The sequence below is a fragment of the Leuciscus leuciscus genome, assembly GCF_965113295.1.
Source record: "Leuciscus leuciscus genome assembly, chromosome: 6".
NCBI lineage: Eukaryota > Metazoa > Chordata > Actinopteri > Cypriniformes > Leuciscidae > Leuciscus > Leuciscus leuciscus.
Window position 1 is genome coordinate 33,717,493 of NC_138730.1, and position 25,047 is coordinate 33,742,539.

General features: G+C 39.8%; 1 protein-coding gene across 1 annotated transcript in view; it reads right to left on the reverse strand.

Annotated features, from left to right (window-relative positions):
- Positions 1-20,378, reverse strand: part of insra (insulin receptor a) — a 72,259-nt gene extending 51,881 nt beyond the window's left edge. Inside the window, exons 1-2 of the mRNA XM_082173874.1 lie at positions 19,220-20,378; positions 8,743-9,291 (exon numbers count right to left, since the gene is read on the reverse strand). Coding sequence (XP_082030000.1) covers positions 8,743-9,291; positions 19,220-19,295 — 625 coding nt within the window. The 5' untranslated portion in view covers positions 19,296-20,378. The remainder of the gene's footprint in view (positions 1-8,742; positions 9,292-19,219) is intronic.
- Positions 20,379-25,047: the final 4,669 nt, after the last annotated feature.

A 25,047-nucleotide genomic window follows, 5' to 3' on the forward strand; every position in this document is an offset into this window, starting at 1 on the left:
TGGCTACTAAAGCCAGCGCTGGCATTTGTTTACGTCCTTGATAAAACTAAAACATTAACTTACGTCTGAAATTATACATGCAAACATTATTAAGTCTTACTTACAGGTTGTGGCCCAACAACTGCTGCCTCTGGTTTTAAAGTTGGAACTGCTTCATGTTTTAGTAACAGTTTCTTGTTGAATCCGGCATTGAATTCGTGGAGATTCTGGAAGCTGTCTTCCGTAAAATGCGCAGCACAGAGAGCTATTACGATTGAAATTTTCAGGAACATAATCAAACATAAATTTTAGCCATTGTTGACGAACTACAGCGTCCGTATGAAGCCCGAACACAGAAGACCTGGCAGCTGGGTGAAAATAACACACTTTCGACGGCATGGCTACAGCTCTCCACTATAACTCTTCCTCTTCGACAAAGCCGCAGAAATATGGCCATGCCCCCTTTTTTGCATGGGTTAGTTACGTATAAAACCCGGGAAGTATCTCGTTGTAGTCCCATTCCAGTCGTTTTTGTAGGCATTAAACTTCCTGATTTTTAAAAGACGATATCTCTGCTTACGTTGAACTTTCAGCGCAGCAACTTTGCAGATACTGTTCATGCACCAACAGCAACATTACACACCATTTAAAATGAAAAAAGTGAAATCACAATCAACCACCCCTTTAAGGAAGCACTTTTAGGGATACGTGTTCATAAGCCACATTTTACCAAGAGGAAGAACTTTGTTGAGTAAGGCTGTGCTAGAGAAAGAAAGATGGAGTGAATGAGATTGGTTACAGATGAAGGCGTAGAGTAAGTGTGTGGTTTAAACAGACAGTGATGACAGAGAGAACAAGGGTGAGAGAGGAAGAAAGTAAAAATTATTAATTTAGAGGCAATGAAGTGGCTCTGGCTGGGCTTATGAACACGTGTGTTTTAGGAGGCTACAAGATGTGTAATGAGAACTTGCTACGGAAGAGATTTGAAAATGTCTTGCACTAAAGTTCTACATTTTGAGTGAACGTCAAAAAGATGCTTTAATCCTAAAAATGGTGTCAACTGAGCATTCAAATGTTAATCAATTTAAGTCAAGTCAAGTCAAGTTTATTTGTATAGCGCTTTTCACAATACAGATTGTATCAAAGCAGCTTCAAAGTATTAAATTAAAATAATACAACAAAGTTTGTTTCAAGAGGAATTTATCGATTGATAAAATTAAATTAAATATCCCCCAAATATCCCCAACTGAGCAAGCCAAAGGCAACAGTGGCAAGGAACCGAAAAACTTCATCAAGTGACCTAATGGTGTCCTAAAACTCCATCAGGTGACCTAATGGAGAAAAAAAACCTTGGGAGAACCCAGGCTCAGTCGGGGGCCAGTTCTCCTCTGGCATTTATGAGCTAGAGGCCGGATTGTAGTTTGAACTGTAGGATTATATGAAAAACGTTAGGATAATTTACTACCAAATTAAAGACACTAGAGAGAAACCTGCTTCCTCAAAGGTATACAACTATCTTCATCCCTTGTCTTCACATCCCTGCTTATTTAAGAAACGAAATCAAAATCAAAATCTTCTTTTGGCTTTTAGTCCATGTCTGTGAACTTCTAGGCTAATCTTCTATGTTCTCCTAAATGTTTGCAAAATTCACTTACATATTCAAGTCTCTGTCTTCCAGGAAAACAGAATAAAAATATTGATTCATCCTACGCTACAAAGCTTTGTCCAAGCAAATGCTAGAATGAGAATGTTCCACCCCAAAAAAAAAAAAACTGAAAATGACTAGAAAGCAGCAAATCGTGGTTCACAGTTGAACACGATGCGCTCGAACACTACCCAATTTCACCAATGTTATTTCAGTATTATTTATATACTATTATAGTATTTATTCTTTAATTATAGTTGACATTATTTTATTAAGTTGTAGTAATTATGCACTTTTGTCATTTTAATTCGTATTTTCTATTTATTTTATTTCAGATTTAATCATTTTAGTATGTCAACTTAAACTTAAGTTAACTGCCATGGTAACATTTCTAATTTCCATCAATTTTTAACATTTCTAATTTCACCATTCAAGTTTTTTATGTTTTAAATAGAATCATTATTAATTCAGTTTTAATTTAATGTTCCACCAACACATCCAGTGTGCCACATACCAACAAAGGCATTTTTAAAAAGATATTACAGATATTAAGATAATACACATATGACTGAAAATGCTATATGTTGAACTATACTGATCAACTGTACAATCATTTTCTCAAACTACATTTTAACATTTTCGGAAGAAAATCTGTCTGTGCAAATAAAAATGCCACTTTCACATATATTGTGGGTGGTTATCAGGAAGTTTCTATGTGACTATCGGTAAGGTGTTCAGAGGTTTATATCAGGGGTTCTCAACCGGTTTGGCCATGGGACTCACATTTTCCCATGGTCATTAAGCCATGACCCAATTTTTTTTTAGGAATGAACTAAAACAATTGTGCACGCTACGAGCAAAGTTTAATGGCTGACTGGACAGGAAAGTACGTTTTTCTGAGATGAGAGAATTTATTTCGTAACAACTTACAAAAAATAATGTTAAATTAATAACAAAATCTCATCTGACCAGATACTGAAACAGGACAAAACATTTTTCAAATTAAAAGTAATCTCTCATCAGAAAAACATAGAATTACATTTGTTGTTGTTTCTTTGCCTTCACACTCTGCAACCCACTCAAAACAGTCTTGCGACCCACTTTTGGGTCTCGAAACATATCAATTGCCCACTCTGCCATTATGCCATTCTCTCAATTCAAGTACATTCCATGTGTACAGATCCTAACACATGCCTTGGTCTTCCCTTGAACTCCGGGAGAAAACAATCTTATCCTCCCCGCAGTGACGTGCCGCACTAAAGGGTTTGGTTCCTGTCTAATAGTGGCGGTGGTGGTGGTCAGAGGGTCTAGGAGCACTGCCCCTGGGACCATTCATAACATCCCAGTAGGAAGCAGCCTAACAATGCCTGGAAACAATTGGGATGAACATTCTGTGAAGTTCGATAACAGCTATTGTTCCATGCTGAGATTGAACTGGCGCCAGTGTATCCTGTAGTACCGAAGTGTCAGGCAACTGAGGGGGAAACGGGGAACTCGATAGTGTAACCTCCTGCTGTAGACCGTCCTTCCTATAGGATACACCCCTTCAGTCACTTTACACACTTTTACCCAAGAATTACTCGCGTTTCTAAGCAGCACAGAGAAACAAGTTTATAAATAAGATCACACTTCCGCACATAAATAAAAGAAGCATAGGTGAGTTATATTCTAGCGGGTGACAAAACTGACCCTTACGGGCCCTCAAGAGATTAAAACGGATGGAGACGTGAAGGTCGCTGACGTGTGTGAATCTGGAGTCATCTCACATGGAAAAAATACAGGAAGGATCAAGATAAAACCACTTCATTACAAAAGTTTCCTCTAACCTTTATCTTTATTTTTTCATGCTATTAATATACACTGCCTGGCCAAAAAAAAGTTACAAAAAAAGGATCATTATTGCAGTGAATTTTATGTCTCTAGCATGTTATATGTTTCCTAACAGTTCTTCTGTGTCTTCTAGTGTGTATCTTTTCATTTCTTAAACAACCATTTAGGAAGACATCATATTTGCCTATTTAAAATGTTTTTGAAATGTTCTTCTTCAGAACCAGTTAAAATGTTTAAAATAATACCAGAACAGAATGATGTTTTGATATATACAAATGTCCCACACGTGCATTATTCCACCAATGTGTGCAGAACCACACTGAAACACTCAGACAGTGTTTCCTGTACTGCTATTCAGTGGCACCACAACACTACTAACAAATATACAGTGCGAAACCATGTAGTCCAACCAATTCCTGAACTAGTAACTCTTACAAGCTGGTTCTTTTTAGTGAATCAAATCCATACAGCTTACAACTTACTTGAGACATTTGTTTTGTTCAGTGTTGTTGTTTAACATATTGTTAGGCCAAATATTGGATTGCATTTAAGCTGCCTGTAAAAAGTATCTTACGTGTAACACTCCTTTGCAATAAAAAAAAAAAAATCTATTTCTTATAGAAATGATCTAAATATTAAAAAAAAATATATTTTAACAAAATATTGTTAAGAATTGGAACTCGAATTGTTACACTAAATTCCTTACAATTATACCTTATCTCATAGTCAATCATATGTTTGATCTGTTGTGTACTTTAAATAATTTTGTAACCTAAAATAACAATCCCTTAAGTAGCACCCAGTGAGCTATTTTGAGCTTGTAGCTTTGTTAGTAGCTTGTAGTGTCGTAAACTACTTTTAAAAGGGTAGACCGACTTTTAATGACGTTAAAGTATGCGTAGCTAGTAGCTTGGAAAGCTACAGTTTCAAAGTAGTTTCCTCCACATTGCCGTGGGTGAATAAGCAGACAGACTAACTATATGACCCAGACTGAGCCTTGCAAATCGGATACGAGTTGCTACACAAAGCTCATTATTTCAATAATATAAAAAGAAACATACTGTACTAGCTAATCAAATATGAGCCAATTCTTTAAGCCAAACGCAATCAGTCATTGGGGATGTGGACATTAAGCTACAAACTAAAACATTTAGCTACATGTAGTGTTTTTATTCTCTCAGTCAAACTAATGTTTCTCCATCCCAGCTGTGTATCTAATCCCCTCTGAGGACAGATAACAAAGATCATTTTAAAATGTGTGTAAAATATTCAGTGCCGGGGGGAAGCCCAGCATATTCAGCACTGGCTGAGAGCCTGAACAGAAGCCTCGGCGCTCCCCTAACAGATCTAATACAAAACATAGACTTTACACTGACAGCGAACTTCACAGGTGTGAAGAACAGACTGAAACTGTTCTCAAGTCTCCAATGCTCTCCCCATTTGCATTTTACACAATTACACAAGCATCTTTAATAAAACATTATAAGTACATCATCGTTCTTCACTGGTTCCCGTTTACCTAATGTGCTTTCGCACTAGGGGAATGTTTTCATAGTTCTAGAACTACTGGCACCCTCCATTTTTAAAAAGCTGTGAAAACACTGTTACATATACTTACTCTATGAACATGGGAAACCAGCGATAGATGGATAGTTGCAAGTTGTCATAGTAGATTTTGTCAGTGTTGAACGCCGCACTTAAATAACGTCAGTAGGCTTACGTCACTGGTGGTGTGAATGCAACCAGGAAAATGGCCCTAGGGGAAAATGTAGTTTTCGGGGGACTGTCCTGGTTGCTACTTCCTATAACAGAGTTCCTATAACCCGGTGCGAAAGCCCCTTATTATGATAAAGCCCCTTATTATTAAATAGCCTATTTAATGCCTCAGTTCCCCACAAGGTGAACACAATGATGCTTGGTTATTCAGTTTAGTGTGATTGGTTGGTATAAGTGAGCATTCGACATTCATTAAAAAAGGGCCTCATCTGCACTTCAGAGTTTATTAATTCCTCAACAGCGATAGACTTAAATCTATTTTTCTGTTTCCAACAGCCAACATTGAGCAAAGCTTCTCAGGAAAAAAACAGTGGCAACACTTCCAAAAGTATTCCAAATATGAAACAAAACCACTTTTGTACGGCTGCCAACAAAACCGCGGAAATCTGCAAAAGAGACTTTGGCAGCACATCTCCATGCAGTTACCACAGTCTCTTTTTTTTTCTCACTATCTCTTTCTCTCCTCCTCCTCTTTTAGAGGCAGCTGTGCAAGAGGCCTGCTGATCTGGCTGTCCTCAGTAACTTTCCTCTTTCTCTGGATCAGACACAAGAAAGGGTGAGCGGCTGCAGTCGACCACTCGCCGCTAATCACCTACAGACAGAATTAAGCAATGCAATTCTGCAACTCCTTCCACGTGGATTAGGATTGAGGGCGAGGGACACACTTGAATCCCTGTTGAAATCCAGCAGCTGGACAGTCGTGTGTGAGACAAAAGCTCTTAATGTGATTCAATATTATATATAGAGGCATAGGGGACAGAGGGACCTCTGCAAATGATTAAGAATGGGAGAGAGAGAGAGAGAGAGACAGTATATGTGTGAGGTCCTCCATGTAGAGGGATTAACGAGCAAGGAAAATTTACCTTACTAACCGTTTAATCCCACAGGGATTAACACTTTATAATTGTCAAACCGATACGTTGTGTAGAAGCCCTCATGAAGCTTCGGATAATGCTAACACTAAGAAATTGCATGTAGAAATAAAATACAGAAATAACATTTTATGAAATAAACAATTAATTAAACCTCTTAAAGTAAGTAATTACTCAAACCACTTTTGGAGTGAAAGAAACTGAAAAAGTTCTCCTCACCAGCCAATCAGCAACTGAGCAAAAAAATAAAATTAAAATAATTATATATAGGCTATATATATATATATATATATATATATATATATTAAAAAATCTATTATATATATATATATATATATATATATGCACATAAACAGACCTCACAAAACATCTTCACTATGCTGTACGCAGTGACATAATTGACTAATAAGCAAATTATTGCTGTGACAGATCAGTTGTTTTGGATAAAATCCTCCTCTAAATTGATTAATGTATTTGCCATTTTTATCTTGAATGTGCAAGGCTTCCTGTGTCTGTTTGATACTGGAAACTGGTATTTGTCATTATATTATTTTAATTTATTATCATATTGATAAATACACTGCTTAGATTGTAGCGCAGATAGTTTTACCATTTACTGCACTTTAATATTCTTCTAGTTATTTACTTATAGCCGCTAAATAATCGCAAGTCTCGCACATTCACAGAAGATAGCTTACTTCTGCATAAGATGAATGAATTCCATAATACTAATCCTTGATTAAAAATAATAAACACTGTGCCTGTATTTTAATGTAAAAATGTTTTAAATATATTTGAGAGCAACAGTGTCTTTATATGTCTTTTTTATGCAGCAATATACTGATATAGTAAGTGATGTATGCAGCTATGAATCTAAAGGCTCTCCTCTCAACAAAATCTGATCACATGTGGTCACAAGAGACATAGCTGTGATGCCAATGCCAAGAGTAAACAGTAATGTCTCTCTCGGCCAACCACCTGTGATCGGATCAACCATGACTGATGTCAGTGGCCCAGTTTTATCTGGTATTGTGTCGCTAAGGCACTGAAAACATAGTCTTTTTTTTCCCCAAGAGTATTTTAGGTTAAACTTTATATGTAAAAGATATGTATAATGTAAATTGCTGATGTCTTAAGGCATTGCTACAACAGCTCTTGAGGTCAAGTGCCAAATGGCAGAAAAGAAAACCTCTCATAAAGCTGCACAATATATACTCACTTTACACATTCCGCCATTTTCTGGCAAAATCCAAAAAGGGACGGATTCACTACCTTCATAATCCAATCCATTATAGACAGAGAAGATAATTCCTGTGGTACACACAACAAACACTATGAGGTCTGTGCAACATACACAAATCAAAGCTGTTTGAAAACAACATTCATGTTCCAGTATCTCTTTGCTCTTTAGTGCTCTGTGGTTTTATAAGTTGCTGCAGACTCTCAGCAATATTGGACCCCTAACCACAAGTTCTTCACCACTAACCAAGCAGCAGGCCAGGACTGATTCTATCATTAGATAATACTTTTTTAATCTGTGCTTTTGGCCAAAAAACTCCATCCCCAACTGTCCAACTCAGCAGACATGAGTCAAAGCAGCCCGAACAAGGATTTTATCAAAGTACTTAACAAGGACTTCAGCCAATCCTTCCTCCTGCATTAATCACCTCCAGGCAGTCTGTCCCTCAACTCCACTGAACAGATAAAGCAGAGTTACGAAAATGAGCTGTCTGTTATTGAAAAGTTGAAGAGTTGAGAATGGTTTTAGCATGTTGCTATGTGGTTGAAATGATTGGTAAGTCAAAATAGCCCACCTCTATGTATCTATTTTTGCCTGAAAATTAATTGCTCACACCTGCCTAAGCAAAAACAGCGAGAGAGGAATGTCTTTTCTTTTTAAAATGGGGCTGCAGAAAGACCACTGCCAAACAGAACAGGATCATGCCTTCAGACACACATGACACCATATACCTGGTCCAAAGAACAGTTACATGATGTGTCCCATGTGTTGCGTAATTGTGCAAGCTCAAGGGCTTTGCCCCAATATGCAAAGTTCTTCCGTATGTTCAAACTCACACTCTTCGGCACTTCGAATTGAATGGATGAACCAAACTGTTGCAGACAGCCTCATCTCAGTGTAGATTATAATGTGCGACTGGCCACTCCAACTGATCCTGTCAGGTTGAAAACACAAACAGCTACACAAAGCACCACCCACACCCCGAACTACTGCACAAACAGGGCAGTTGCGTCATAATCTGGAACATGGTTCATGCTTTGACACAGAAACTTGGCTTACTTAACTGCAGCTGATCACCTGACTTGTTGCTTCTAGCATGGTTGGTGTTGACTGTCACTATTGCTGAAAGTAACCAGCAAAAGAACTGCCAACACACACACAGGCCTGACAACTTTCCGCTCACTTCTCAAAACATCTCAAGACTCTATGGTAATGTAAAAAAAAATGTACCCTTATGTGCCAGTGAAAACGAAGATTTGAAACGATTATCTGCTAATAAGGGGGAGGAGAAAACGGGGAGGAGAAAACGGGTAGGATTCTTCTTGAGGGTGTAAATAGATTCTGGGTAATGATTTGAGAGTACAAAAATTTAATAAAAAGTAGTACTTAAGGTTACATACTTCTCTGGCAATACTTCTGGTTCCAGCAGCGCTCGCTGAAGTCCCCGTTGATGGTGGTGAGGGGGCAGGTGGTTTTGCCCAGAACCGTGCCGGGGCAGACGTCTCCGCACTCACGATCATTCTTATTGGCCATGATGTAGTTGTCCTCCACCGAGTCAAGGATCATGGACCAGTCGAGGGTGGAGAGGTAGCAGAGGTCAGGGTTCTTCTCCACGCGCACGGCACCACGGGTGATATTCATCAGACTGTGAAGGCCGATCTCCTTCAGCTGCAGCATCTCGAACAGCACGAGTGCATAGTTGAAGAAGAGATTATTGCCTCGCACCACCGTGAGGTTGGGAAACAGGTCGCTGAGGCTCTCCAGGCCATAGACACGGAACAGGAGCAGGTAGTCCGTCACTACTGTCAGCTTGGGGTAACTCAGGCCACGGAAATCCTCCGGTTTAGTCGTGAACATAAGCAGGATCTTTAAGTGGCCTTCGATCACGGTGCAGTTCTCCAGCGCCCGTAGGTTGGTCACGTTATTTCTGATGTCTTTACTTGGGCAAACTGCAACGACAAAAAGGACAGCGAAATGTTAATTGGTTCAGTGAAAATCTACAGCAAAAATTGCTTACAGATGATGACCTTCAATTTAACAGGATTTTTACTGTAACAATCAAAAACAAACAAGGAATGCAAAAATTAATTTTATAGAAACCAATAAAGGCGATCATATACAGAACCATAAAAAATGATTAGAACTACATGAAGTTTTCTGTCGCACTGTTCAATTTTGAGCTGATACCTTCCATATGACATAACATGGTTAATGAAGATAATAAAAGCTCTTCCTACAGGTTTTCACAATCCAGTGCTGCTTTACTAGTGCATGAGCTGTACAGCTGGAGAGATGCTTTTCAGGTGAATGAAAAATGCTTTGTCTAAGGCAGTGGTTCTAAAACTTTTTAGAGTGGCGTACCCCCTGAGGCATTCAATATCCTTCTGCGTACCCCGTCTTTTCCACTTAGACTGCAGTCACACCTTTTCCATTAAGGGACAATATCTGCCCCCTTAAATTGATTTTTTACCTTTACAAATACCTTTATAAAATAAATGTATTTATGTAAAATGTAAAAGTATGTAAATAAACTTTAAAAACAAGAACTCACACAGAGTATGTTTTTGTATCGAAGAGAGTTTGAGATAGAGTTTGAGATTTGAAATAGATCTGCATGCAAAGTCTGTGACTATATTTGTTCTTCATGCTAATAAGTGCTAAATTCCCACTTTTACAAAGGTACATTGTTAAGAACGGCAGAAATGTAGTGCAACTTGCTAAGGCAGCATACTCTGCACACAACCTATCATATGCACACATCTTGTGTGGATGCAGTCAGTTTGACTGCAAAAGATGAGGCAATTTGATTGGATGTCAAGTATTTCATCTTTTAGCCTACACCATTTTGCCTGTTAGAAATACATGCTCGGTTTTAATATTATTTTAAGGTGGGGTAGAATGAAACGAACAGCAAAACTCAGCATTTTGTTCACATACCCATCTCACGTACCCCAGTTTGGGAACCACTGGTTTAAGGTTTTAGACAAACCCCATCGATTAATTGATCAATCGGTAGATACTAATAATAGTATCAAGTGTTCAGATTAAAATAGACTAAAATTAATGAGTTTCTTCAAAAGACTATGAAACTATGAGTTTCTTTAAAAGACTAAAACAAAAACGATGCAAAAATTAACAGACAACAAATAACAAAACTGCATAATTAAACAGAGGTTACAACAACATGAACACATAGCCTAAGTTCCACTTCCTAGACTGTTACATGGCTAATTAGAGACTATTGTTTCCTGTTAGTGCCCTGTTCCCCTTTAAATGAAAAATGGCCCCACTGCTCAGGATTTTAAAGATTCCACAATGGTTTACACGAATTACACGCATACATGAACTCTGATGAGCGGTCAGCCTATGCATAACTGAGACCTTTCAAACACTGGGCAGTCAAAGCATGAGGCATTGGAAAGGTCAAAAATACCTTGCGCTGGCTACTTGTTTACACTAGTTATAACAGTGGCCCCACCACAAGGATTCATGAATATGGCAGTCCGGAAGTTTTGGAGCACGAGGAAGCTGAAATGCGTAGTATAACCCTACTGACATGAGTGTCCTCTCTCTCTCTATCACACACACACATAATGTGCAATACCTCTACACTAACACTTATTTTTAGCACCACACTCCTAATACACTATGTACAAATGGGGTGCCTGGCACTTGAAAAGAGTAGCGTTGAAGCACATGAAAGGAAGGGCAGCAGAGTTAAGCGAGACGTGTCCTGGTTGACTGTGTGTAGTCATTAATTTTATGCAGTGAATCCCTGAATGACGCTCTAGCTAAACTTAAACACTGAACATCAAATGGTGAGTAATGCAAGTAACAAGCATGCATTAATTTAAGAGATGGATGCATCAGTTTAACTGCATTTTTTTATGTGGAAAACCACAAACAACCATGGAGATTAAATTTGTTTTAAAGACAAAAATGATTTAAATAAAATTATTTAGCCTACATATAATTACATTTATATTCTCAAAGCAACAAGAAACAGAGAACAAGTTTTTAAAAAGTGTTAAATAAATAAAACAATTAACAACACATAAAATAACATAAGAAGTAAAAGCAGATTTCATTTTAAAACACATAGATTGTAACTTTTAACAAGTTTGAAGTTCAATTTAAAGTAAAATTTAGGTTTAAAATAAGTTTTGACAAGAATAAAAGAAAATTTTTAAAGAAGAAAAGGCACTTAACTGAGGTAGTGATTTATGGCAATGTTCAAACGGAAAAGCTAGTCTGCTTTGTTACAGACCTGAAAAGTATATTCAGACCTGACATATTGATTGAAATCTGCATTCAATCTGCATAAGTGTGTTTGCCTTAGCAGGCACCATTAAGAGATCAAAATAAATCAAATGATTTATAATGCAAATGTTCTTGAATGAAAAAATATAAATGCGGCAAAAGGCCAAACCACACAAACTATTCACTTTACTCTGAAACAAGACAAACAATGGCAAACATTTAAACCAGGACACAGGAAGGAACTGTTTGACCATATAAAAGCAGAAGTCTTAAAATGAGGCGTGTATCCACACCTCTTGTCCCACTTCCTCTTTGAGGTTTCACTGGTTTTTATTCCTGGGTTTAACACAATAAACCAATTTGTAATTGAACAATTTGGCTTTTTAAGAAAGTAACTTACACATAATGTACATTTTATCTCAAAGCATTAAAAATAATATCAAACAACTTCATAATAGTCATGGACATGATTTGTGCATCAGGCCAGACTACAATAATGGAACATCCTTCATATCTCTTTTATATTTTAAGGCATATTACAGCATATTTAGGCAATATTCTATATAAGTATGGGGCATAAAAGTGACCCCATTGACGCTACCACCCCCCTGCTGCAACAAAGGTTACAGAAAATAAATTTAGCACACAGAAGTATATTAGGTAACCAATAACAGCGAGAGGAGAAGAGAGTCTAGACATGGGATGATTTAAAGATGCACCTGCACACCAGCTGCTGTGGTGTCCTCAAACTGGGTGAGAAGAACAATATTACTGGGAGAATTCCCACCACTAAACTGTGTAAGTCTCTGCCCATAGACTTAAAATACGGAGAAAAGAGGGGTCTAACAGTTGTTGCTCAAGAATTTGCACGAGCGGAATAAGTTCCGATTTGAGTCTGCAACAATCTGAATCTATTTTAAAACTTGTGAGAGACAAGCTGCACGTGAAATTACAATTGCTCGAAGGTTGGGAATTACATTAGATTTGATATATGAAACATTTTGCATTACAAATTACCCACAAATGTGCTTTAAAAAAAACTATTAATGAGCCTTAATTGATAAAAGCCCTGAATTCAAACAAGATTTAATGGGTGACGCACAATCAGGCTTGTTACAAATTACGTAAACCACAATGATATAGCAAAAAACTGCATTACTAAGTAACCTCCTTGTGAGACAATAAAACGTACTCGGTTACCTAACGTAACCTCGGTTCTCTCTAGAAGAGAGCGATTGCTTAAGTTACTTACGCTACGGGGAAAGTCATCTTTTCTCGAGATCTGAAGCCCAAAAAAATTATTTTGTATATATTGTCAACGCAGTGCGGCAGCCAGCAGACCATAGCAGGCTGTATAAGCGTGCTCATTGGCTGACCTGCGGCAACTGCTGCAGCCTATCGGTGAGCCCTGCGTGACATCACGTCCAATGAGGGCGCTACGCGTCACAGCCCGCCAGAATGGGTGTGGCTTAGCATATATAAAGACGGGCTCAACAGGCTGAACTCTGGTTTTCATTGACTGAAGCGAATAAGCTCGTGGCGCGAGCATGGCAGGTTCCGTAATACTCGTTCCTTCTTCTAGAGAGAACCGAGGTTACGTTAGGTAACCGAGTACGTTCTCTTACGAGAGGTTCTCTCGTATTGCCTGAGTTGCTTACGCTACGGGAACCCCTTGTCAACGCCGTGCGCACCGAACATCACTGCATGAGTATCAGGGAGCCCGGGGGACACAACATGCGGGAACAGGCGGCCAGCAACGTGGGCCAGCACATGTAATAAGCACTTCATAGGAATACAGAGCGGCTCCGTCGGTCGATGTATAAACGTGTAGGGAAAAAGGCGGCCAGCAACACGGGCCAGCACAAGTACATAAGCACATCACAGGGAAAGAATAGAAGCTCTGGGTATCAGGTTTGGTTCTCCCATCGCGGGGCTATGATGAGCACTGAGTTGCGCGTTTCCCTGATCCTCTTGATTACCTGTGGTAACAGCGAGATCGGAGGGAAAGCATACAGCGGGCGGCTGGGCCAGGTTTGGGCCAGCACGTCCTCACTCTTTGAGAGAAATCTCGGGCAATGAGCGTTGTCTTTCGACGCAAAAAGGTCGACTTCCGCTTTGCCGAAGAGGCGCCATAGCAACTGGACTGTTTGAGGGTGCAGGGACCATTCTCCCGGGGGAATGTTGTCCCTGGACAGTCTGTCTGGGCCGGCATTCCTGTGCAGCGAGCGCAATGAGTGATGGGCCCACACGAGAAGGCGTTCTGTCAGTTTGCAGAGGTTTCTGGATCTGACACCGCCCTGGTGATTCACGTAGGACACCACAGACATGTTGTCCGAGCGGACTAGAACATGGTGGCCCCGTATGTGTGGAAGGAAACGCACCACTCGACCGCTATCATCTCCAGACAGTTTATATGAAGGCATTTCTCCTGGTCTGACCACAGGCCAAAAACCGGTTTGCCTTCGAAAAGAGCACCCCAACCCAAGTTGGAGGCGTCTGTCGAGATAACTTTCCGGTGCGAGACGGCTCCCATTGTCACTCCCCGCTGGTACCAGTCGGCCGCTAACCAGGGTCTCAGTGCTGAAACGCAGCTCTGAGTCACTCTGATCCGGATGCAGCCGGACGCCCAGGCTCGGTGAGGCACTTGAGCGTTCAACCAGCGTTGCAGCGGGCGCATACGCAGTAGACCCAGCTGAAGCACTGCTGCAGCTGATGCCATACAACCCAGCATCCTCTGAAATGTTTTTAGAGGTGCGACGCTGCCTTTCTGGAAAGACGCGGCCAGGCGTTGAACACGGCGCGAGCGCTATGTCGACAGCCGGGCCGTCATTGCCACAGAGTCCAGTTCCATACCCAGAAAAGAGGCTGACTGACTGGGCAGTAATGAGCTCTTGGTCCAGTTTACCGTGAGACCCAGGCTTTCCAGATGGCCGAGAAGCACTGTTCTGTGAAAAATAAGTTCTTCCTCTGACTGTGCTAGAATCAGCCAATCGTCCAAATAGTTCAAAATCCGCATGCCCTGAGTCCTCAGGGGAGCGAGAGCCGACACCGGATCTGCACTTGCACTTTGTGAATGTACGGGGTGCTAAAGACAGGCCGAACGGCAGGACGGTGTATTGATATACCTGACCGTCAAAGGTGAATCTCAAGAATGGCCTGTGACGGGGTATTATCTGAATATGAAAGTAAGCGTCTTTCAGATCGAGGGAAATAAACCAGTCTCCCGGGCGAATTTGCGCGAGGATCTGTCTGGTTGTGAGCATTTTGAACGGTCTTCTCATAAGAGCATTGTTCAAATATCTCAGATCTAGAGTCGGTCTGAGAGCTCCGTCCTTCTTGGGCACGAGGAAATAACGGCTGTAAAAGCCTGACTCGCTCAGAGAAGGCGGTACCGGTTCTATGGCCCCTTTGCACAGAAGTTTTGCTATTTCTGCGCGAAGTAGCCTAGGTGTGCTACTTCCCCATTCACTCTAGTCTCGGTTCGTGCCCCGAAATCCTCGTCCACTTCAACCGCTTCGTCCCCTGAGGCGGCGGCGGCGCGGGCGGGAGCCGGTGGCTGCGCGTCCGGGAGGGGGGACGGAGAAGGTGAGAAAGAGGCTCGAAGGAAGGGTTCCGGCGAGCTCTTGAGCGCCACATCGGTCTCCAGTGGCCTCTGGGAGCGGCACTTCTTCCTGCGCGGCGCAGCAGAGACAGACGGAGTGACAGCTTCGTCATTAAAAGCTTCAAGTCGAGCCCGCAGGGTCGACATTGAAAGCTCCTCGCATTCAGGGCAGCCGTCCGTAGAGAGAGCGAAGGCTGCGTGCTCACGGCCAAGACAGAGAGCGCAGATCAGATGGTGGTCTCCGGTGCTGAGCGGGGCGCGGCACGAGCCACAGGAAGAGCGATGCATTTTGATAAAAACGCCTCTATCTCTTTTAGATAGAAAGTGTGTGTCGCAGCGGCGAACACACACAGCAGAAAAAGGATACTGTCGCCAGATAGCTCAACAGGCACGGATGGCTGAAGGCGGCGAAGACGGCCGGCTTCCTCAGATGCTTCCTAGGCTTGCTGGTTGCTTGCTTCAACGGCGGCGGCTTCTCAAGATCCAGCGATGCGAAGAGCTTCGCTGAAGAGATGAAAATCAGAGTTCAGCCTGTTGAGCACGTCTTTATATACGCTAAGCCACACCCATTCTGGCGGGCTGTGATGCGTAGAGGGCGCAAAGCGCCCTCATTGGGCGTGACGTCACGCAGGGCTCACCGATAGGCTGCAGCAGTTGCCGCAGGTCAGCGAATGAGCGCTCTTATACAGCCTGCTATGGTCTGCTGGCTGCCGCACTGCGTTGAAAATACAAAATTAAGGATCATTTTTTTGGCTTCAGATCTCGAGAAAAGATGACTTTACCCGTAGCGTAAGCAACTTACGCAATACGAGAGAAACTCTCGTAAGAGAACCACCTGAACAGCCATGACGGACTTAAAAACAGAACAAATAACAGCTCTTAAGGGGAAGGTTGTAATGTCGCTCGCATAGACCGAATGAGGTGATCACAAGGGGAATCATAATAGAAACTGAACGTGTACGCAATCAGGAAACACTGAGAACACATGGAGTGATGTGGCTACAGGGTGCAGCAAATACATTTGAAATGATTTCTCATAGCTGAAGTGGCCATGTCATGTCAGCCAGGAATTCACAAGGATGAACAAACATAGCAATTACAAAATTACATGACCTGTTTTGGGATATTAGTAATGTAACCAGGCAGGTGATTGAGTCAAACGGTTTCCAATTCTAGTCTGTAGAGGTGCACATTATGTTGTCATATGCTTTCCGTGTCTGTAAAGACAAGACTGACAGAAGAATTTTAAGAGTGACAGCTGTACAATTAGTTTGCTCAAATAAAAACTTACAAACAAACTGACTGACTAGCAGGAATACGGATAGTAAAATAAAACGTAATTTAGTTGCATTTGTTGCACTGCAGTACAGGAAAGAGCATTCCTTTTAGATTGAAATTAAGCATGAAATGCAAAATGCACAAAAATGATTTGTTGTTAATAATATATAGTCAAATCTGGGACTCAAAATCTAATTTAAACCTGGAAATAAACAAAGTATTTTTTTAAACTGAGAAAAAATATGACACACTGAATAAATCATTTCAATTTTGCATTATTTCGAAGTCAATAATCAAAGAAAGAAATTTGTGATATTTGTGATATACAAAGGTCAGATGTTCTTGTTTCAATTTAAGTAGGCTACAAGATGCTCTTTGATTTGTCTCAAATCAAGCTGTGAAACATCAAAACATGATCATCAGCTTTTATTTGGGGAATTCACGCAGTTTGTGTGCTGCTGTCATTACAGCAAAAGGGCCACAAACCACATTCTTGTTAATCATTTTTTTTACTCACAGATTATAATTTGAAATGGGGGGGAAAAAAACATGAAATCAGAAAAATGATCAAAGTTTTTAACCCCACTGTATGCAAGTCAGATGTTTAACATTGCATTAATAAATGTTCCAAAATAAGCTGGGCTCTGAGCAGATTTCCAGTCTGACAGGGTTGAACTGAGGCCCCAAAATAGTTTCACTCTTCCCTACAGTGGTTCACTACAAGCCTGAGAGGAACAAGAAGGGGGCAAACAATTACACAACTTGTTTATGTTCAATCTGCTCTTAAAATCCCGCACAAACTGGTTTCATGATATTACTCAATCCTTTTATTTTCAGTTTTAATAAAAAGGTAGCATGCACCCTCAGGTGTTAACTTACCTACTACTAAAAACTATGTTGTGACAAAACACAAAGACGCAACGCACATCAAATGTGTTCCTTTCAAATTACCTGGGAATGAGCCAGTCTTACCGATTTTATTGACAAATTTTGCCAAATAAACAGGAATATCAGTACTAAAAGGTATTCTGAGAGAGGCCTACAGTGTAATACGAATTAAAAGGTTGATTAAAGCCACATCAGATTATTACAGACGGAAAGGGACCAACAGTCTTTTCATTCGTAACTTTCCATGCAGTGTTTGTTATGAGCTTTTCAAACTTCTGTAGACCTTAACCTAAAACCTAGCATAGCTTTTACACGTAGTACTGCTCTGACATACAGTAGTCTACCCGTCAGACACATGGAACAGAGTCCCAAAATGGAAACTGGCAGAACTTTGAATGCATAAATTTCATCCAAACCAAGGCTATATTTAGAAATCCGCAGGGCAACAAGATAAGAAAAATGTGCTTAGGGTTTAATACTGCTCACAAATCAACAAATAAAGCCTGAAATTGTCTTAAAGTCTCATTATAATTGAAATGCAACTTTGAGTATTTCATTTGGTTTCACCCAAAAAAAAACATGATGCCAAAAATACTACTGTAATGTTTAATTTTCCAAAAATATATATGTTAAAACTAATTTGTTGGGTGAACTGAAGATAAGCCAATGTTCTGGTAGGAGCTGAACACAGCCAAGTGTGTCAAAAGCATGCTTATATTTATTTAGCTGTTGCAGGAAGTCTTCCAAGAGGACTAAAAATGAAAACAACAAGTGGTACCTAATTAAACAACAATTTAGATCACTAATGTACTGCCTCATTAAAAAACAACTACCAGCATGTTTATGGCATGTGTTTAGTAATACATTCTAAGTTGGGTGTTTCATATAAAGTTTTAATTCAAAAGTAACATATTACCTAGGCTATATTAAGCATTTAATAAGTATTAAACTATGTACTATACATTGAGCTATCTCTCTACAAATAGTAATAATCAGGCAAACAGATAAACTACATTAATCTATTATTCTGCATTAAAAACAACATTTTCTATTCATGTAACAGGTCTTCAAAACTGCACTGCCTTGAGTTGATCAAGGCATAAAATAAGTGATAAATGAATACTTAAACTGATCAGATGTTCCGCATTGACTGCCTCAGTGTTGACAGAATATTTCTGACTAGATTGCTAATATAATTTGTGCCCTGGTGATATCAATCTACAGTAGTTTTATTGTGCTGAAAGCAAAATGTTAAAAGGACATCCGAGAGCTCTAGTATAACTTTTCTGCCAAAGTAATGAACTTTCCAAACTTTATAAAGATCGGATCACAGTCAGGTTTCATGATTTCTTTGTACAATAAATAAAAAGACGGGGCTAGGTCTCGATGTATCTGATTAGGATTTAAAATCCTCTTGCAACTCTGTCAACTCTGCAAATGGCTGCATGAAACAGGGGCCTGGCTGAACTTGAAAAACATTTCCGAGCCTTACTAGCAGTTCGAGCTACGAATAGATCAATACTGTCCTCAAACGATCGATAATCTGGCTTTAGGTTCAAGGCACACACTCTGCATAATCGACCATGTCATTAAAGCCAGTCTGAAATGATTCATCGAATTCAAAACGATGCAATATTTGATTTGCTCGTCCCTTGCCCTGCAATGTCCTTCTGTCTGGCTCTGCTTTACCAAATGTGTCTCAGTGGTCAAGAACTACGATCCCCTTTTCCCTTTCAGAGTGGTCGATAACGTTTGTAGAATAACATTTAAACAGACAAGACTTCTATAATATTAAATCCGTGTTCATGTGAAAGAAAAAAAAAAAGCCGTTAAGTTAACGTTACACTTACTTTCTCCATTTGTTTGTTGACAGTGGCAAACAGTGTAGACAGACGCAACCAAAACAATCAAAGTCCGCAGCCGCATTTTGACCTCAGGGAAGCCGAAAATCTGTACGAAAATCCCCTCCGAGTTGTCTTCGTGTGGGTACTAATCTGTTTTAATAGTCCGGTGTTGTTTTGGAAGATAAAAATTAAAAAGAAAAGAAAAAAGACCTCCGTCACCCCCCTCAGAAAAAAAAAAAAAAAATGGGCGGAGAGGAAAGTTCAACGTGTTCAATCCACTCGCGCTGCTGCTCCGCGCGCGCACTGACGGATGCTGATATGAAGGCTCGAGCGCTAAGCTAATGACAGCGCGTGCGGCGACTTTCATTCAGTGTAAAATAATCCACACGTATAAAGCATGCGGGCGGCATCATATACGATGAGCAGCCGAATCATTTCCAATCGATTGCATATATTTGTCCAGCACTTGCGCAGATTGCCCCAACCGAGCCTTGCGAGAGAGAAAAAAAAAAGGGAAAAACACTGTTACAGCACGGGGAGGAATGGCTGCGCACAGAGCGCAGGCCAAAATAATCAATTGAGCATCTGCACGAGAGACTTTTTTGTTGCAATGTTTCGATTTATTTTTCAAAAGGAAAGACCTTGGCTTGTAGTTAAAGGCTAATAAACACTTAACAGACACATAATTAAGTTGCTCTCGCGAAATGTTCAAGATTTCCAGGGATCGTGATGGGCGGATTTCAGTATGTACTTTTTCAAAGTCCCTGCTGACAGCGAGCTTTCGCCGTTATGCGTTTACGGGTCACCGTACTACTCCTCATTATAGACTGTAAACTGACAGCCTAGTAAATCGTAGCAGTTCTGAGGTCGTCTGCAAAAACACAGCAGAACGCTGAGGTTTCCGCGACACTTCCAAGCACAAATGTTCCACACATGCAGTCTTTGTACGTCGCTTTGCTGGCGAGCGCCTCACCGTACAGATCAATATAACGAAGTAAAGCTGGTTCCGCAGAGGTCACTGACTAGTCTTTAACACTCGCGAAGAAAAAGAGAATAAAAATGCAAGAACAAATGTGTGTTTTTATTTAGTCCGCACGCTGGTTGTAGCTAGTGCATTGACTTATCCCCTCGCTCGAGGATCCCCTTTCCTGTCTTTGCGCCAGTAAACAAGACCTGCCAGAGAGGCAGATAGAGCACAGGGGAAATGTGGACTGGAACGACGGACTGAGAGTAACAGCGCGCGCTCTTAACATTAGAAGGCACTTTGCATATTATAAAAAAAAAACATTATCTTCTAGAGAATGCATCGACATGAAATTATATGCACAGCATAGAACATTGTTGTACTACATATGTATGCATATATAATACATTCCCATATTTAGCTACTTCAAATGTAAGTTAAATCTACAACCTCTCCACACACTGTGTAATTTAATGGTAAGTAGCCTACAAAGAGTACTGAACTCAATCAACTTGATTGATTGAATTTAGTGATCGTGGATGGTCTGCGGTCTCTTTACTCTCACATAATAAAATAATTTCAGCTCAGATCAATATTTCATGTCCATTTATGTATTTGGTAGGCAAGATAATGTACAACCAGCCAGCCGGGCATTATCACAAAAAAAAAAAAAAAAAACTTCAGTGTCCCGATTACCCTGTCAGGGTTTATTTTGTGATAATGGAAAATAACTCTTAAAAGAATAGTTCACCCAAAAATGAAAATTTTGTCATTATTTACTCTCATGTTGTTTCAGACCTGTTTAAGTTTATTTCTTCTGTTTAGCACAAAAGAAGATATTTTAGAGAGTGTTGGTATCAAACAGTTCACGGCACCCATTGACTTCCATAGTAGGGAAAAAAAGGGTGCCGTCAACTGTCTGAATACCAAAATTCTTTAAAATATCTTCTTTTGTGTTCAACAGAAGAAAGAAACTCATACAGGTTTTGAACAACATGAGAGTAAATTATGACAAAATTTTCATTTTTGGGTGAACTATCCCTTTAAGTGTTTTAGACCGTATACTGTAAAGACTGGCTTGCACTTTCAGCCTCACACTTTCCGCATTGCTATCTCTAATTATGCATTGACTACAGCTATTTTAGGAAAACTTGAATACTAAGAGAATACTCATATCATTATGCATTAGGCTAATAATGCCAGATTTTGTCGAATAGGTGATGGTGAAAAAAAGATGATGGTGTTAAGATGCTGACATTTGCCAGCCACTCAGTTTGTGATCTATGGTATCATCTTCCTTAGTCAAAGTCAAATATGGCTTCGTAAAATTGTTAGTTTTGTGTTATTTGAGCTTACTGGAAATAAAACATTATTTGACGCTCATTGAGGAGGTAGCAGTACAACTGTATTGGCTTAACTATGTTGTCCAAGACCTAAGAAAAATATTTGGGAGAAAAAAGGGAAAATCTAGGTTTGGGTGTAGTTCAGTTGAACTTGTGAGCCTCTAGGATGGAAGGAGATCAACATAGAAAAACAGTGTACACTATGTCAATAAACATGCACATCCTGGCCATCAGTAAGAACTGTGTTGGTAAGAAACAGGACTGTGTTGTACAAGATGTACAAAATGTTATTTGCTGCCGCACATTCTGCTCACATAAGTTTAGGAATATTCCAGTTAAGTAGAGTAGTTAACCTATTTGTGGCATTTCAATTAAAGTCTCCCCTTTTCTTTAAAGTCACCATGAAATGAAAATTCAGAATTCTTGTTTTTTTATGGAATATTGCAGTATTTATTATAAATAATTTATTCATGCACATCTTTTTTTTAAATTCATGTGCCCTCATATACTTTAATCATAATAACTTCCCCTCCCTCTTGCAGCGACATCTCTTCTCTTCTCCAATGATGTTTTTTTTTTTTTTTTATGTTCAAGAAGCCGTTTCACTCAGATATACACTCACCTAAAGGATTATTAGGAACACCATACTAATACTGTGTTTGACCCCCTTTCGCCTTCAGAACTGCCTTAATTCTACGTGGCATTGATTCAACAAGGTGCTGAAAGCATTCTTTAGAAATGTTGGCCCATATTGATAGGATAGCATCTTGCAGTTGATGGAGATTTGTGGGATGCACATCCAGGGCACGAAGCTCCCGTTCCACCACATCCCAAAGATGCTCTATTGGGTTGAGATCTGGTGACTGTGGGGGCCATTTTAGTACAGTGAACTCATTGTCATGTTCAAGAAACCAATTTGAAATGATTCGAGCTTTGTAACATGGTGCATTATCCTGCTGGAAGTAGCCATCAGAGGATGGGTACATGGTGGTCATAAAGGGATGGACATGGTCAGAAACAATGCTCAGGTAGGCCGTGACATTTAAACGATGCCCAATTGGCACTAAGGGGCCTAAAGTGTGCCAAGAAAACATCCCCCACACCATTACACCACCACCAGCAGCCTGCACAGTGGTAACAAGGCATGATGGATCCATGTTCTCATTCTGTTTACGCCAAATTCTGACTCTACCATCTGAATGTCTCAACAGAAATCGAGACTCATCAGACCAGGCAACATTTTTCCAGTCTTCAACTGTCCAATTTTGGTGAGCTTGTGCAAATTGTAGCCTCTTTTTCCTATTTGTAGTGGAGATGAGTGGTACCCGGTGGGGTCTTCTGCTGTTGTAGCCCATCCGCCTCAAGGTTGTGCGTGTTGTGGCTTCACAAATGCTTTGCTGCATACCTCGGTTGTAACGAGTGGTTATTTCAGTCAAAGTTGCTCTTCTATCAGCTTGAATCAGTCGGCCCATTCTTCTCTGACCTCTAGCATCAACAAGGCATTTTCGCCCACAGGACTGCCGCATATTGGATGTTTTTCCCTTTTCACACCATTCTTTGTAAACCCTAGAAATGGTTGTGCGTGAAAATCCCAGTAACTGAGCAGATTGTGAAATACTCAGACCGGCCCGTCTGGCACCAACAACCATGCCACGCTCAAAATTGCTTAAATCATTTTTCTTTTCCATTCTGACATTCAGTTTGGAGTTCAGGAGATTGTCTTGACCAGGACCACACCCCTAAATGCATTGAAGCAACTGCCATGTGATTGGTTGATTAGATAATTGCATTAATGAGAAATTGAACAGGTGTTCCTAATAATCCTTTAGGTGAGTGTACGTCACAATAGAGAAGAAAAGTTTATTACAACTTCCATTTCATGCCGACTTTTAAAAAAAACAGTGAGGTACTTACAGTGGAAGTGAATGGGGCCAGTCTGTAAACAATAAAATGCTCCGTTTCAAACATATAGCCACAAGACATAAACAATTGTCACTTTAACATCATTTTAGTGTGAAAAATAGCTAACCTTTCCTGAGTTAAATGCAATTTTACAACTTTGTTGCCATTACAACATTATGCCATAAACTATAAATTCCTGTAATAATGACGAGAACAGTTTTACAGCTAATAATACACTAATTTTAGCAGAAGAATTATTGTAAATGCTTTTATAAAATGATAAACTTTGCTTTTAAGTTCTCAAAAAAGTGGCCCCATTTACTTCCACTGTAAATGCCTCGCCGTAACCTTAGTTTTGCCTTTTGAAGAGAAAACGAGGCACAGGATGAAATCAACATTGTGGCACAAATGCTGTCAGTTGAGCTTAACTTAAACTAACTTAAAGTTTAACACATCCATTTCCCTGTAGAACAATACAGAAAATCAATCAATAATCCTTGGGGCCATGTGAATTCATATTACATTTGAATCTGCTATTTCACTAATTTAATCATGTTCTGCCATTGAAGAGTGACTTGTTTCCATCTCTGTGAGTACACAGCCAAAGGCCATGTCCTAAAACAAATTGCACAATGCATATTCTGACTGATGTCTTCCCTTCCTGATGAACATGCGAGAGAGGAGGAGGCACAATAACATCCCCAATCCCTCTTGCCCTACAACCTGTTTACATCCTCTGTTCTAAGAACAGACACCATTATGTGTGGGAACACCACGTTAAACCCTTCCAAATGTCAGGTACACCGAGAGAAAACAACTGTCTTCGTAACCACTCGAAGTGAAAAAAAGACACCAATGCCTTTGCAATGTAAAATGCATAATAGCTTTTAGAAGTTTGTAATGCAATCTTAAAAATAAAGGTTCTATTGGAATCGATGGTTCCATTTAGAACTTTTCTAAAGTTCCATTTCCTATGACATTAATGGAATCTTTAGGTTATTTATAGTAGAAAAAGGTTCTTTAGATGATTAAAAATGTTCAAAGAAAAACATGGTTCTTTTAGGAACTGTTTACTGAAAGGTTCTTTGAGGAACCCAAAATGGTTTGTTTATGGCAGCATTTGAACTTTTATTTTAAGAGGGAAACATAATGGACAGAAATCCAAATGATTCATCTGATGCGGCCAACATATTTAAAAAAAAAAGTCTTCATTAAAGCATTATAAGACAGGAACCAAGCCAACCCGCTAGGTGAATCATAACATTACAAACTTTGATTTGAAGCAAAAAAGTATTAGAAAATCGGAAGAAAAAACAAAGGCACACGACTCTGTACTTAACGGCTTAAGTGAGGGAAAGAACTACAATGAAGCATAATCGAATTAAAAATGAAGAAATATAAACCATGCATTTAAAAATGCTGATTAAATACATAGGCCTACAAATTTATATTTGAAGTTTATTTCAAAATATGCATATATATTAAAATATTTTGCCAGTGTAGGCCGGGAGACCAACTTGATTACGTCATTCGCAGTGCTTCATGGGAGTGGGTTAAAGATATCTTTTGGTGTATTTTGCTTGTTTCGACCATAGGCTATATGTAGATCCCTCATTCGCGCGCCC